We start from the raw sequence: 17,060 nt of genomic DNA on the forward strand, positions 1-17,060 counted from the left end.
TCTATCTATTTTATTTAAAATTCCTCCCTATTATATTTCTTACCTGTTCCATTTTTAGTTTGTTACTCGTAAAAATAAATGATTTCACGAAAGCTTTACATTTATCAGACCCAAGTAAGATTTAAATCCTGAAAATAATTTATATGTTGATCTTGTATACAAACATTTGATATGATTAGTAACAGAACCCACGACTCCTAGCGCAACAACCAGCAGTAGTGAGCATCGACCCAAACTTTTCTTGCAACAGATAGAATTGCTTCCTTGTAAGCTCTTAGTAAGGTAAATATGTAAAATAAAAAATAGAAAAATGTACACATTGCCTCACAGACATAAAAACGGCCTAATTTATTCAATTAATTTAATCCTTATAGTGTAAGTGTCGCAAGCGGAAATGCCCGCTCGGCCCGAGGCGAGGAACTTGCGACACTTACAGCGCACTGACTGCCATGGTGATTATCTTATATATTAATAAACAATTTATACCTCGATCGATCTATATAAATGTGAATAAAGAATAAAACCAATATTTATTTAACAAATTGAAAAGTACTAACAGATATCCCTGAATTTATCTTCTCTTCGCGATTTCATTCATTTATATACACATGAATTCATCTCCCATTCAATACACAAACAGGGTCAACTGTTCTTAGAAAAACAGCCGAGTATATATACATATATATATTGATCGATTGATAGGCTTAATGGCTTTCAGTTGTGCCATTAGCGCACGGTTGATTCCACCAATGCGACGTAGTGTTGGGAATACACCAAGTATTTTTTACTTATTTTTTTTTTTGTTTATTTTTATGTATAGTTTATATAAAAGACGCCAATAACACACAGTTAGCTAAATGTTGACGATTTGTTTAGTGACTTTTAGTTCTGTCAGTGAAGCAATATTATGTTGTATATATCTATAAATTATTTAGCTGTAATATTATGTTATGTAAATAGTGTAGAACGGAGAAAACAGGAAGAACGTTGTTTCGTGTGGTTGAGATTACAGTCTCAGTTTAATTTTAAAAATAGGCAAACTTTTCATACTTTCATTGCTTCACCTTAACCTAAAACAAAACGTTTAATGGTAAACAAAAACTACAGCTATAAGTAACTAAACTTATGTGTTAAGCCCAGATTAAAGGCGGGAAATTAACTTAGGAATATTGGAGCAGAGAACAGGGTCTATACGGTACAAATTTTGCCAAAAGGCTAGTGATTAATTCTTATATTACTAAACTTTTAAACCACTTAAAGACTAGTAAACTGTTACGATCAAAACCCCATATTATCGCTTCAAATGAAATGGAACGAGTTCATACAAAGTCCTGGTCAAACCAGTTATGTTTCCTTATCTAGAAACTGTGTTACAGGTATTATGTAACATGTAAGTAAACAAACAGACACACTATATACTGATTGTAGATAAACCAGACCGTATTAAATCTGGACTAGTTTTTTTTTTAACTTAAACTCATTCTAACATGTTGCAGGAAAATGTGGTAATTAAAGTTTACGACAGTGAACACCGGTAAAGCAATATTTGAAATATTCGCTGCGACATTTATTTGTAAGTGATCAGAATGTGCGATTAGAGTAATTGTTAAATTCCCTTGCTATCGTTTATAGCAATAAGCGTTTCATACAAATTGACACGCACTACATATTATTACATCTACCACATACGCCTCGGTTTCTAAGTTTGAACATTAAATCAAAAAAGTATATGTGTGTTTGCGTCAAATACATGGTATGTGTAATGTCTTTTTATTTTTATTGATTAAATGTGTTTTTTATGCATAGTTAAAAAAAAATATTAGCATTCTGCACTCCTTTTGTATGTAAACTATAAGTGTGCAAAATTTCATACTTCTCCGTCTGCGTAATTTTCGTAAAAAGGTGTACAAAGTTTTTATTTCACGTATTAGTTTAATGATATAGATCACAGTTTATAGAGTACAGTTTTGATAAAATATGAAAACACAAACTGGTACAAGCGACCACTTCTATTTTAATGTAAGTAAAGCGTAGTTTTTTTTAAATAATATTACTAAATTAATAAAACTTATAACATTTAAAGCGACCAATATATCACGTCCACGCATTCTGTTGAAACGACCGTCATTCGTGTTCGTGTGCCGACGTCGCGACTACGCAGATTGGCGCAGGCTACTTGTATACGTTTTGACACTTGTATGGCTAAAATGTCAATTGTGCGGACTGTATGAGTTTGTATTTCGAAACTAAAAGATATTTTGAAATAAATTATTGTAATAATGTCTAATGTAAATGTACAGTATGTAGCACGCGAGAAAATGAATACCACGCTTTAGTGGAGAGTGCTCGGATCAGAGCCGAACGCAGAGGCTTGGAAAAGGAAATTGGTATTGATTTTAGATGTGTGGGAATTTGTAATGCAATCCTTTCTGATCCTACGTCGGAACTGGTGATTAAGGTGTATTGGATGTTTTTAAGATTGGTTAGATTAAGAGTATAGTGATATTGTTATGAATAATGGGGCTGACGTGAATAGCGACTACGCTAAGCGACCAAAGCCTCTTATACAAATAAAGATTAAAAAAAATATATCTAAGGTATCGATGAGAAAAAATAAGTTTCGTTAAATTTCTGGCTGTATCAATATGCATATCCTATTTACATTTTCATTTGAGACTTAAAAAAAAGCTCTTATATTGTTTTCTAATGTTTACGCGAATTTTACTCATTAAAAAGCTCTTAAGTAGTTTTGAAGTCATCGAGACAGTGCATAAAAGGAAAAATCCTGCTTAAAATCTGGAGCAGCCCGCCTTTTGAAGTACATTAACTTTACAAATGATTACAGCCAAATAATAGATACTGCTCTCAAGAGTCGTATTCATATAAATTTTTGACATGGTCTGATCTATTTTGTTTGTATTATATGAAGGTATAGGTAGGTAGGACGTCTTGAAAAAAGGCCAGGTCAAGAGTACCCTAAACCGAAGAGCATGTATGAAGGGAATAATGAAAGTGGACGAAGCGAAAGAAGTATGTAAGGATCGTAGCAAGTGGAAAGAAGTGGTCTTTGCCTACCCCTACGGGAAAGAGGCGTGATTATATGTATGTATGTAAGTCTATGTAGGTTGTTGTGTTACAAGATCCCCGACACAAAAATTCAGCGTACTGCAGCTTGATGAATGTGATGCGTATATTTATTTATTTTATTTAAAATAACTCAAGTTTTAGATGTTGATAAAATATTGGCATAAAGACGCGTCTTAAGAAATATTCATTGCCAGTTGTTATACAATAATTAGACTTGAATATTTTTATCGTTAGAAAAATAAATAAAAATACAAACAGTTTCTATGACTTCACGTAACACATCCATTTATCTGTTCATCGACCTGTTGCGACCAGTTAGTGATATGCGATCGCATCTCTGATATGTTTTATAATTATGTTAAACTATCTTCGTTATAAATAAAAATTAATCTCGAAGTTCGTTGCTAAGCGCAAAACTCGATAACGGCTTGACTGATTATAGTACTGATTATACCTCTTTTATACATATACAAAGGATGCTTACAAAGGGTGCTTCCAGTTCATATAATCTCTAAAAGGACTTGGGGTTTTCTTGACCGGGGCATTCAAATTTACGGACAGAGAGACAGAGGACAGATGAGATTACTAGGGTCATAAAATTATATAAAAACAAATATTTGTGCTATTAATAACATCAATATGCTTACCATCAATTTGAATTTATATATATGAAGTTATACTTCGATAGGGAAAAATGATGAGAGCAAATTTAGAGTACAAAAAACAGATACCCTGAAGATTGCTAGTCAACCAAGAAGTTAGCAACGTAAAGTTAGCTAGCCAATGAAGTATAACTTCTGTTCATACATGAGTACACACACACTTTTTTTAACTTTTACCAACTTCGTATAAGGTTCTTACGGAATGAAAATATAAGAAAATTGTATAATTTCAAAAACCGTACCGATTGTATTCGCTCGAAGTGGATATAAGTATAAATACAAATATCCATTTCGAGCGGGAATCGAACCCGCGGCCGTTGTTTTTTAGGCGCCGCCGACCCGGCACACACACACCATTACAACAGAGCGGTCGTCATATATATTATTCATTACTGTACAATTCACAAAAGTTTTATTCATATCCCATCAAATATTGCACGCCTCCAAGGAGACTGTGCTTTATTCTCACAAAATAAAAATTACGGGAAGCGCCTACACTTAAAGTTCTATATTTTTATTACAATGCATTAATATTCTGTAAAATACACACTTTTATACAGAATACACATAAAAATATAAATTAAATATCATTGAAAGTCTTTTCTGAATACTAATATAATAAAAAATCGGTTAAAAAATGTTATGTTGGACGTCAACTTTTTAGATTGCTAAATAACGCAAAAACCATTTTTAATTATACGAAAACTAATGATAAGTTATAAATTGTATTTTTATGAGTAGTAAAGCCAATAATTAATTATCTAATAAATACAACTTGGAAGTACACTACTATGAACGTACACTTTTGTATTTTCCAAATTTTTTTAAAGATTAAAATCTTTAATTTATAGTAACTACAGTAATATTTACATAACAAATTAAATATAAAACTGTAGTTAATTAACAAGTAGTTCTAAACCATAAAATTGACATAACCAAACGCATTAACGATTATAACACATTCCGGTAAATCCAACAGACGACCACACCCGCACTGTCTCACTAACCTGTAGCATTTTAAACTTTTTTAACCGACTTCCAAAAAAGGAGGAGGTTCTCAATTCGACTGTATTTTTTTTTTTTATGTATGTTACATCAGAACTTTTGACCGGGTAGACCGATTTCGACAAATTTTGTTTTAATCGAAAGGTGGTGTGTGCCAATTGGTCCCATTTAAATTTATTTGAGATCTAACAACTACTTTTCGAGTTATATCTAATAATGCGTTTTTACTTGGCGCTTTTTTCGTCGACTTACATTGTATTATACCGCATAACTTTCTACTGGAGGTACCGATTTTGATAATTCTTTTTTTGTTGGAAAGGGGATATCCCTAGTTTAGTAACGTGATAAGAAAACCAGGATCTGATGATGGGATCCCAGAGAAATCGAGGGAAACTCTCGAAAAGCCGTAATAACTTTTTACTGGGTGTACCGATTTTGATAATTTTTAATTTAATCGAAAGCTGGTGTTTATCATGTGGTCACATTTAAATTTTATCGAGATCTAATAACTACTTTTTGAGTAATCTTTGATAACGCGTAGTTGCTTGACTACTTTTTCGTCGATCTACATTGTATTACTTGTCGATGTAATTGAAGTCGGTTTTTTTTTTTCGTTTGCGAGCAAACACAATTATTATTTGATATATTTGCATCTATATTTTTTTACTGTTGGTTGGTAAACACCTTCACGACTTATGCCGGTCTAAATAAACGCCTTTTTTAATAATATTAAAACAAATTTTATTACTGCCATGTAGATATATTTTAACTAAATTATTATAATTAGTATTTAAGCTGAATAACCGAATTCTCCTTCTAATACTGGTCCGGCGAACACCTTAAGCTGATAGTACCGGTCGCTATCATGGGCACCTGATATACCCGCAAACCCGGAGTGGAGCAACGTCATGGATTAAATTCTGATCCTACTCCTACATGGAGAATCAGGCCTATGCCTATATGGGGATGTTACAGAGTAAATCAATTAATCAGGATGTTATTTCACATGTCAAGTTGACATTTTCAACAGATCCGATTAATCCTCTCGATGCTATAAACACCATCTTAAATAATTAAATTAATGAATGCGATAGAACCAGACTACATATTAACATATTCACAAAGCTGTCTTTGTGGTAATAAAATCACTCACGAAACAGTCGTCTTTTCAACACATTGTTATGTTTAAATTAACGTGAACGGAGCTATTTATTTAAGGAATTGATTATTATTAAGTAAATAAGTGATTGATTACATACATACGATTACTACTTTTGGTTTTATGTTGGTCTGTTTGTGTGAAAATATTTCTAATTATAATAAAGTAACCCATTTACGTTAGCAAATCAAAAACAAAAGGGTATATAATTCAGACATATTTTGTACTAGTTTCCTTAAAAGCTTTTTTTACACAATGTAGATTTTTTTCTACGAAATATCAGTAAAATAAGTTAAAAATGTGAAAAACATAATTAATATTCATATTTAAAACGTAGGTAGTTAAAGACAAATGATAAGTTTATTAAATTTTATTATACCTACATATTTAAACGTATTGATTATAAATCATTACAATACTATTATTATAATAGATGGCGTTGCAAAGGAACTGAAGCTCAATCAATCACAAATATCACAAGGTGGCGCTGTTTTTAATAAATGAAATGCTCATAATAATATATGGCTTTGCGGCTGGAATCGAATGTGTCTGATGAATGTCCTTTATAAAATGGTTATAGATTTTATTACTAAATAATACAGAATTATCCACATTTCAAACTATTTGCACCTTAATACATAATAATTTCTCTGAGGCACAGCACAAATATCCTGCTCATAATCTGGAGCAGCACGACTGTCAAGTTTCTCGACCTCAAGAAGATCACAGTTAAATAAAGTTTTCAAACAGTATTGTGTTCCTGTTGGTGAGTGAGGTAACCAGAGCTCCTGGGGGGGATTGGGGATAAGGTCAGCGACGCGCTTGCAACGTATCTAGAATTGCAAGCGTCTATGAGCTACGGTAATCTCTTACCATCAGGTGAGCCAACTTACTTTTATAAAAAAAATAATATAATAACAATTTACTAAATGTAAACTTCATCGCCGATGATGTCGCAGGCACTGGTAGTGAAGGTATAGTGTTTTCTCAGAACGCATGAACTATGACACCAGTTATGCTAATCGGTACTGAGACACGCGAAATTTTATAAAGTAAATCTGTACGTAACTATATGTAAATATATTATTTGAATATATTTAATATTATTTAAACATGGATTTTTGTTATATTAACTTTTAATTAACTTAGTTGTGTAAACATAATGTAAATTTTATATTTCTTTTAAAACTGGAATAATAAAACAAATATAGAAGTGATTTAGACGTTGTTAACGGCGTACAAAAATTCAGATGAAATATTTGTATCCCAATTTGCCAATAAACGTGGATGGGACATGCGTAACTTATGATATTTAATAATCTCAATATATATAAATCACGCGTTACGTTGTTTGTCCGCAATAGATTCCTAAACTATTTAACTGATTTTAATCTTTACACACCGTGTGCAGTTTGATCCAACTTATAAGATAGGTTATATTTTATTTCGATATTTTTAATTATTATATTTAGGAAAAAAAGGCGATACAAAGTTCGCAAGGTCAACTAGTATATAAAAATTTGTTATTGCGAAACATATTATATTATGCAACAAAATATAAAACCAGTTACACCACGCGGTTTTACCCGCGTAATTTCCGATCTCTTGGGAATATCGGGAAAAAAGTAACCTATCTATTTTCGCAATCAAGCAATAACGCAATAAGTTCCGAGTTCATTCGATCTAGCCTTTCACCCCAGAGCGTGACGGATCAGCCCAACTTACTATCTACGAGAAAATGTGTGTGCGGTGCGCCAAAAGAAGTTTTCATGTCAAAAAACAAACAGAGTAGATTGACTAAAATTATTTAAAGCGGGATATTTACCATGTTTTTAATTTTTATTTTGCGAGCTCGATATTTCGAAATTTTCTACGAATGTCTTGTAAACAACTCGTTAATTTGCAGGCAAATAAATTATGATTAGAATTTAACAGCAGGTGATAGAAAGGGCTAGTAAGTACCAGTTTCTCTTCGACTCATAAACTACAACTTTTAGATTCACATTTAGAAATAGAACTATCTGATAGATAGAGTGGAATTCGGTGGTAAAAATTACGATATGTCAAAAGGATACCGTCATCCGCCAAATAGCGTCATCCACAATTGATGAAACGTAGTAAAAGAAGGTAACTTTTATAAGTTTACTGTGGTAGGGTTCAATTTGAAATATCCTGCTACAAAATTTATACTCGTAGGACCCCCACTGTGGAAGTGTCTCGACTTAACAGAAGCTCACAGCTAAATAATACTTTGCTCAAGTATTGTTGTGTTCTTGTGGAGAGTTAAGGTGACCAAAGTTTCTGGTAGGGATTGGGGGTAGGTTCAACAACACTTTTGCGATGCTTCTGGTGTTGCAGACGTCTATAAGCTACGGTGATCACTTATTATCAGGTGAGCTGTGCGCTCGTTTGCCAATCTAGTTGTGTAAAAAAAAAGTGAAGTAATCATCTATCTTCAACTGTGCAAAGTCGAGTCTTACCTTTTTTCAACCATGTCTTATAGCGTGGGGTGTCGTCCAGGCGGAGACCTGCGGTGTCAGGTAAGTTGAAGGCACAATATCTAGAGGTAGGTCACAGTCCAGATAAAGGCTGACGTGGACGCTCTTTTTCAAGTCAATTATTTATACATTACATTTGATAATATTATTATTATCAGTAATAACTTCATCACTAGTGAACATGCAATAGCTAATAAAAGAGCCAATCTCAAAGTCATCTTCTACTTGTATTCATTGAAATTGTAGTTTGAAATAAATACGCAATGAGAACGACATTCGCAAACAGGTTTGATCTTACAAAACTTCATTCATATTAAATAAATCTCAGTACAACACGAAAATACAACACGACTATTTCAAATGTGCAAGATATTTGGAAATAACTAGTTTTACCCATAAGAAATGGCAATAAATTAAATTATCTTAATAGAAATCGTTACACTTAGTAGGGGATATCAGATCGTGATACTAATGATCGTGAACTATTACAAAAAAAATATATGTTTCATGCGTTATAGCTTCTTTATAGCAGTTGGCATCGTCCCATAAGATCAGGTGAGTGCTTTGTCTAATAAAAATGCTTCAAATTATAATATTTCAAAAGCGCGACAGCAACGGTCATGCAAAAGTATTTCCACAACCGCGTATCTGCGTATCATATTGTCATAGAAAGAAAAAAATTGCCATTTTTAAAAATTTTAATTAATAAAATTAATAGGTAGATACTGTTTTATAAAGCTATAACTAGCCCGTGGGCGCATTTTGTAGTGGCCCTACTTCCTCCTCCGGGTGTTATTGGTTCGATTCCCACCGGAGTCTGGATATAATATTCATGTTTATTCATATGTACCTAGTTATAATTACGACTCGTCCATCCGCTCTAGATTAGGTAGAACATAGGATACGTTACAATGTATAAGATTCATAGAAATAAGCAAGAGACGCAAACTCAGCGTCTGGTCGGCCCCCCCTGACATCCGCTGGGCCCAAGACTGTAGTAGTTAAGCAGAGACATTAAAGCCTCCAAATCGGTTACATGTCTTTCATTTTATTTTATTTAAATTAAGTTAGTTAATAGTAAATTAATACAACAATGTACTGTGTGGCTACGTTACTAAAGAATTTAGCCACCCCCTCCCTTCCCGTGGGTGTCGTAAGAGGCGACTAAGGGATAACACAGTTCCACTACCACATTGGAACTTAAAAAACCGACCGGTGGCGGGATAACCATCCAACTGCTAGCTTTGAAATACACAGGCCGAAGACGGGCAGCAGCGTCTTCGGTGCGACAAAGCCAGCACTGCGGTCACCAACCCGCCTGCCCAGCGTAGTGACTATGGGCAAAACACATGAGTTCACGCTATTTTTGGCGTAAACTTATGGAGGCCTATGTCCAGCAGTGGACTGTGATAGGCTGAAATGAATATATAAAGCGTAATATTCAGTTCAAAATTATATTAATGGTGGTGTTTAGCGGCGCTGTATTTCATACAAGACGTGGCTAATTTTATAATGATTGACAGTTGTTTTAAACGAGCAATTTGGGAGTTTCTTGCCTTGTCTCCAGCACACAGATTTGTGGCTGGTGCTCTGGTGGTTGCGGGTTCGATCCCGCTCATGGCAAACATTTGTATTGGCCATAAAGATGTTTGCCATGGTCTGGGTGTTGTGCAGTTCTTGTGGGTCTCGCCTCCGTGCCTCGGAGAACACGTCAAGCCGTCAAACCCGGTTGTTATTATATACAGATGTATATAATAATGTATATATTATATGAGTAGTGATCGCTATTAGATAATAGCGATCGTTACTCATAGTAGAAACTATGTACGCCAACCCGCATTGGAGCAGCGTAATAAAGCTCTGATCCTTCTCCTACATGGGGAAAGAGGCCTATGCCCAGCACATTACAGGCTGAAGCGTTAGTAACATAATTTGTAAAACGACAATTCAAAAATACTTTTGAAGTCTACTTAAATGAAGAGATTTTTTTTCTTGTTTTTTTTTTTTAAATTAATAATTTATTAGAATCTATTTGATTTAATTGAATTTCCTGTTTTCAAACAAATGTCAGTGGCCAATTATTTACGATTTTATGATTTGATTTATATGTTATGATTTAAAAAACTCTCATAAATAATGGCAACGAATTCGATAGAACTCATCCAATTTTGAGACGGATCTCCTTCACATACACATGTATGTACATATCTCTGAATATCCTCTGTATGTGTGTGTGAACCCAATAACTTTATACATAACATTTAATTAACATGTGATATAGCATATTGATGTCCAAAATAATTTTTGACTGTTGCATTTTAATTGAAAGGGAAACATGGTGATAACCATGGACAAATAAATTAAATTAATTAATAATAAACATTGCTACCTATATTGACCGTGATCTCATATTGAATCTCTGTGTATGTAATAAAAGTTACAAAATATGCCATAGAAATATTTTCTTTTAATTTTGGGTTTTTCGCAACGACTTGGGCTCATTAGCAAACAGCCTGGCGACTCGCTCGTTGAGTAAAGACAGAATCGTTAGGACGAGCTGATATGTGTTCCGTATATTACATATGATGAGCGGTGAAAAATGGACACATTAGTATATTTATTTAATAGTCTTATCAACTAAATGCATATTATTATTTCTATAGTTAAAAATATTAATAATAGCATTTGAAATAATAATAATAATAATAAAATAGTTTTATTTGCTCAAATTATGTGATTTACATTATCTAGAAGCCCTGCGACCCGTGCTAGCTTAAGAACAGCTGTGTTACAGGCCACAGTGTCTTCCCCAAATATTTGTTTATTGTTACATAATCAGACTTTGCGTTCAGACAGCGAAAACATAATTGAAACTGTAGACAAGGATGACAATAACACAATAATAAAACAAAAATTATAAACACAGAATTTGAAAACAAAAAAGGTTGACAATTATTAAAGTATGGAAAAAAAAAATCATTAGTGTGTGTTTAGTTGTGATTGAATGTATGTGTGTGTGTGCGTGGATATGTGTGCGTGTGTTGTATGTGCATGTGTTTGCGTATGAGTATATATTTACATACTCATACGCAATCATTACAGCCTATACAGTCCACTGCTGGACATAGGCCTCCACAAGTTTACGCCAAAAATAACGTGAACTCATGTGTTTTGCCCATAGTCACCACGCTGGGCAGGTGGGTTGGTGACCGCAGTACTGGCTTTGTCGCACCGAAGACGCTGCTGCCCGTCTTCGGCCTGTGTATTTCAAAGCCAGCAGTTGGATGGTTATGCCGCCATCGGTCGGCTTCTTAAGTTCCAAGGTGGTTGTGGAACCTTGTTATCCCTTAGTCGCCTCTTACGACACCCACGGGAAGAGAGGGGGTGACTAAATTCTTTAGTGCCGTAGCCACACAGCATACTCATACGCAAACTCTCACTTATTTAAGTGTCTGCGTTTAGCTGTGATTTGGAGTGAATTTGACCTATTATTTTATTGAAACGAATAGATTTTCAATATTTTCATAGTCTTGTGTTTTAAGCCAATTAGTTACTATCTTTTTTAAACCACGGGATCCTAATTCTTTAATTTTAATTTTATCATTTATAATGTTAAATAGTTTTGGGGCATTGTAGTCGAAATGTCTTTTGGCAAACTGAGTTCTACGAGGTGGCAGTGGTAATCTTGTAATACTTTTGTTGTTATCTATATGTGTAGGTATGATGTTAGGGTGATATCTACGCAAGGATTGTAAGATGTATAATTTTCTTACAGCAAGTACTTCACATTTATTGTATAATTCTGATGCCGAGAATCTGTATGGTAGGCCTTTAATGACTTTAAGTAGTGCTCTTTGTGCTCTTTCGGCTTCTAAGAAGTATGTTTTTGAAGCTCCACCCCACGAACTGATACAATACATAATTAAACTTTCTGCAAGTGCCTTGTATATACGCATCATTAGTTTTTCGTGTATATTTTCTCTCAAGTTCTTAAACACGTATATTAATTTCCGCATTCTATTTGAAAGATTAGATATTTGCAGTTCCCAAGTTAACTTATGATCTAATAGTATTCCAAGGTATTTGATTTTATCACTTTTTGACAGGTGTGGACAGTTACATAACTTAGGGCTTAGTAAATCTCTATTGAATGGGTAGGTATGTATTTTCAGCTTAAGATTATTACAAGGTTTTGGTAGCATCAGTTTTACAAAATGTAATATAATGAGTTTTGTTGATATTTAAACTCAAGAGATTGTCTTCTAGCCAAGCAGAAATTTTCTTTAGACCTCTTTCAGCATGTTCGAATACTGTCTCCTAATCATTTCCTCTAAAAAGAAAAACTGTATCATCTGCAAACATAACAGTATCAGTTCCATGACATAGTAAATTGCATAGATCATTAAAATACAATATAAATAATGTCGGTCCCAGCGTACTGGCTTGCGGTACGCCATACGTGCACACTGAAATATTACTATAGTGTTGTTCTATTTTAACTCTCTGACTCCTGTTTGTCAAGTAATCCCGTAACCAGTTGAGTGAAACACCTCTTATACCGTATCCTTCCATGCGTGCTAACAGTATAGGGATAGATATTGTGTCAAAAGCCTTCTGCAGGTCCAAGAAGACGCCTAAACATTTCAGCCCTTTATCAAGATACTGAACAATTTTTGAAGTTAAGCAAAGAACGGCATCATCAGTGGATTTATTGCGCCTAAATCCAAATTGGAATTGAGATAAAAGATTGTATTTCTCCATATATTGTGTAAGTCTTTTATGAACAACCTTCTCTATTATTTTACTGAGTGGTGTCATGAGTGAGATAAGCCTATAGTTAGAGGGCAAAGATTCATTACCATTTTTGTATATAGGTATTATAATAGCAATTTTGAATATCTTAGGAAAGATACCCGTCTCAATGCTTAAGTTACAGAGATGAGCTATAGGTCCGAAAGCACTGTCCCTGTTAAGACCACTTATTATGTGTAGTTACTTTATAGGTAAAATAAACATAATTTACAAAATAACAAGATTTGAACGCACAAATAATTTTATTATTTCATACTAACTACAGACAGATGATAATTTGACAAACATTGATTTATTTCAATATTGAAAATTGCTAACATATTTGTATTAAAAGTGCCCAGACTATCGCAAAAGATCAATGTTACAATTTTCATAAAGCTTGTTGTAGTTCCTCATCATAGAACAAAGAGGTGAATACATAGATTATATATTGTTACATAAACTTTTGAATAAGTCTTTACTCCTTCTTAATACTTTTAATTTTTTGTTATTGTCTCTGCCTGTGTGTGTAGTAAAGATTCTTTGTGGCATACAATCGGATACAATCTGTCATTAATATTTAAACCTTATTGTTTTTACACATTATGTAAATATTCTTTATACTACTGAATTATCACTTAACATTCCTTTCCAGTGCTTTCCTGCAATTTTAATTGGTGGAGACTTTGCTAGATGTGTCATGTGTTTGTTTCCCAAACATCATGAAAAAAGAAATATATTAAATAATAGTTTAGTAATTATATTAGACTGTTGTTAATAGTGGTCGCCCACTGGTCGAAATTCGACCATAATTAATTAAAATAATAAATTTGAATATTAAACAAAAGAGTATATATACGTGTGTTTTAATGTATTTTTATGCATTCTGCACTCCTCTATATGAACTATAAGTATACGAAATTTCATACTCCTCCGTTTGCGCAATTTTCGCAAAAATTGGTACAAAGCTATTGCTTCACGTAATAATATATAGATTAGACACAAATATACACTTTATGAATATCAAATTTTAACCAAATTAACCGGTTACACGCAGAACCCTAAAAATATCCATTACTCTAAGATATATGATGAGCTAGTGTGGATCCTGTTCGCGTCCGGACGAGATCCGCCGAGCGCTCTTTATCTCATGTCCTATCTTATATATAAGAGGTCATCGATGAGCTGACGATCGTTGTGAAAGCCCGCGCTCGTGATTCCGTGCGCTTGTTCTATAGCAATATGAAGGTCTTGGTGAGTTGCGTTGATTTATTTAAAAGGCGATATATTTTTAATAATTAATTATATTTTTATTTATAGTTGATGGTCATTACATTTCCGTTGTATAAATGTAATGAATGTCATTATATGTTGCAATATCTAACTACACTAGCGGTTTAGGAAAATCGTGTAATGATAATGACAAGTTGGGAAAATAAATAAATATATTTTTAAATGATTACTCAAGCAATTTAATTTTAAAAAGTGCAAATCTCAAAAGTACGATAGATTTATAGTATATTTAATATTATATCTAAGCAAGAATACGTGTTTCCTTATTACATTATTTACAGGTGGATTTTTGAATTTTTAAATCTCATTGTTCAAATTATTATATCTTTTTATTAGCACACACTAGTTATTGAAGAATACAAAATGAGTAAACGACTTCATGTATAACTAAGTACGAAATAAATTCTAACTCTACAAATAGCTCAAGCTCTCATTAGACATCGTAGAAGAGATTACAAAGCAGCACGCTATGGCCCATTATATCATATTTTAATAATCACTCATCATTACTTCAGCCTATCGCAGTCCACTGCTGGACATAGGCCTCCACGAGTTCACGCCAAAAACTCATGTGTATTGCCCGTAGTCACCACACTGGGTAGGCGGGTTGATGACCTTAGGGCAGGCTTTGTCGCATCGAGGACGCTGCTGCCCATCTTGTGCCTGTGTATTTCAAAGCCAGTGGTTATCGGCTTTATAAGTTCCAAGGTGGTAGTGGAACTGTGTTATCCCTTAATGGCCCCTTACGACACCCACGGGATGAGAGGTGGTGGCTATATTCTTTACTGCCGTAACCACACAGCTTAGCATTTTGATAACAAAGCTATTCGACGACGCGTTAGCGCAGCGGTCACAGCTCTGGCTGTTGCGCTGGCGGTCGCGGGTCCAATCCCCGCTCACGACAGATATTTGTATTGGCCATACAGATGTTTGTCGTGGTCTCTCTCTGGTGTGTTTCCGGACCCCCGACACAGGAGAAAATACTACTGGGGGCCGTGGAGTGTGAAGCGTTTGTTTATTCTGAAAACAGTTCTGTACACGTCAGACATTTGATTAATTGATTACTTTTAAAAGCATTAAAATGATTGAGAATTATCAGAACAAGTCTTTGAATGATTGTATTCTAAATATATAACAGTGTCATCGTATCCTAAACGTACAATAATTTTTATTGCAGATTATTCTCGCTATCGCGGCGGTTGTCAGCAGTGGCCCCGTCGACTCTCGTAAGAAGCGCAGCTACGGTCACAATTACCCCCTGGTGCACTCCACCCTGCAGTCTAACTCCCTGCAATCTACATCCTTCGAGGCTAAGTCGCAACAGTCCACCACACTCCAGCAGACATCTGTAGTACCCAGCTACCATACAGTTCAACCCACTTACCAAGTGCAGCCCACTTACCGAGTACAACAGCCTACTTACCAAGTACAACAGCCCACTTACCAAGTACAACAGCCCACTTACCAAGTACAACAGCCCACTTACCAAGTACAACAGCCTACATACCAAGTACAACAGCCTAAATATCATGTCGAAGTACAGCCAAGTTACCAAGTGCAACCCGCAGTGCAACAAACGGTAAGTGATATCGTTCATTCTTAGTACAAGAAAGGAATGAATATCTCAATATTTAATATAAAAAAAAATATAATAAATAATTAAAATAATTGAAAAAAATAATTATTATAATTTTAATTTGAAAGGTATTTAATGATAAAATCTCATTGTCTTGTCCTTGCGTTGCAAATAAAAGACATCAACGCGCTCGTGATGCGAATGCTATTGTATATATCTATGGATTAGTAAATAAGTTACTTTTTTCTTTTACAGTACTCTTACACACCAAGAGTAGAGAACTACAACGTCCAGGCCCCCGTCTACTCGTACAAAACCCCTGTCCATTCGTACACACCAGTACAATCCTATACCCCAGTCCAGTCTTACACTCCAGCCCAGTCTTACTCACCAATCCAGTCCTACTCTCAAGTCCAGTCCTATAAACCAGTCCAGACTTACCAGTACCAGTCTTACACCCCACTTCAGAGCTATACACCCAACGTGTACGCCCCATCCCAGTCTTACTCGTACGATTCGTACAGGCCAGTACAGCAGTACAATTACCAAACTGTGCCAATTTCTTGGCAATCCAAGAACTACGGCAGCAACTGGAACTCTGATGCGTGGTGCTAAACATATCATATTTGCATTTATAATCCGAGTCAACACAGATAGAATTTTGATCTAAAGCCTATAAAATGTATTTTTAAATGGATTTCCTTGAAAGTACAAAGCGTTAGTGTGAAAAGTAACCTAGATAATAAAGTTATAAATGTAGCTTTAAATACACAATAAACGGAATAAAGGGAGGAATAAACAAGATTTTATAATAACTGTATTTTTATTAATAACTAGCTGACCCGGCGAACTTCATATCGCCTAACACAAACTTTATCGTATGGTATTAAAGTTCAAATTGACTTTAAGTATTATCACAAATCTTTTGTATGGGAGTATAGAAAAGTGTTGTTTTTAGATTTTTTCAGGAAATTTAAAAATTTTTTTTT

The 17,060-nt window shown here is 34.3% G+C and overlaps 1 protein-coding gene across 1 annotated transcript; it reads left to right on the top strand.

The window, feature by feature from the left end:
* Positions 1–14,444: 14,444 nt before the first annotated feature.
* On the top strand, positions 14,445–16,883 carry LOC123661000 (DNA-directed RNA polymerase II subunit rpb1-like). Its single transcript, XM_045596015.1, has 3 exons — positions 14,445–14,456; positions 15,673–16,074; positions 16,327–16,883. The coding sequence occupies exons 1-3, from the start codon at positions 14,445–14,447 to the stop codon at positions 16,684–16,686; spliced, it is 774 nt and encodes a 257-aa protein (XP_045451971.1). The 3' UTR covers positions 16,687–16,883.
* The last annotated feature ends 177 nt before the right edge of the window (positions 16,884–17,060 follow it).

This window comes from Melitaea cinxia, chromosome 16 (genome assembly GCF_905220565.1).
Source record: "Melitaea cinxia chromosome 16, ilMelCinx1.1, whole genome shotgun sequence".
NCBI lineage: Eukaryota > Metazoa > Arthropoda > Insecta > Lepidoptera > Nymphalidae > Melitaea > Melitaea cinxia.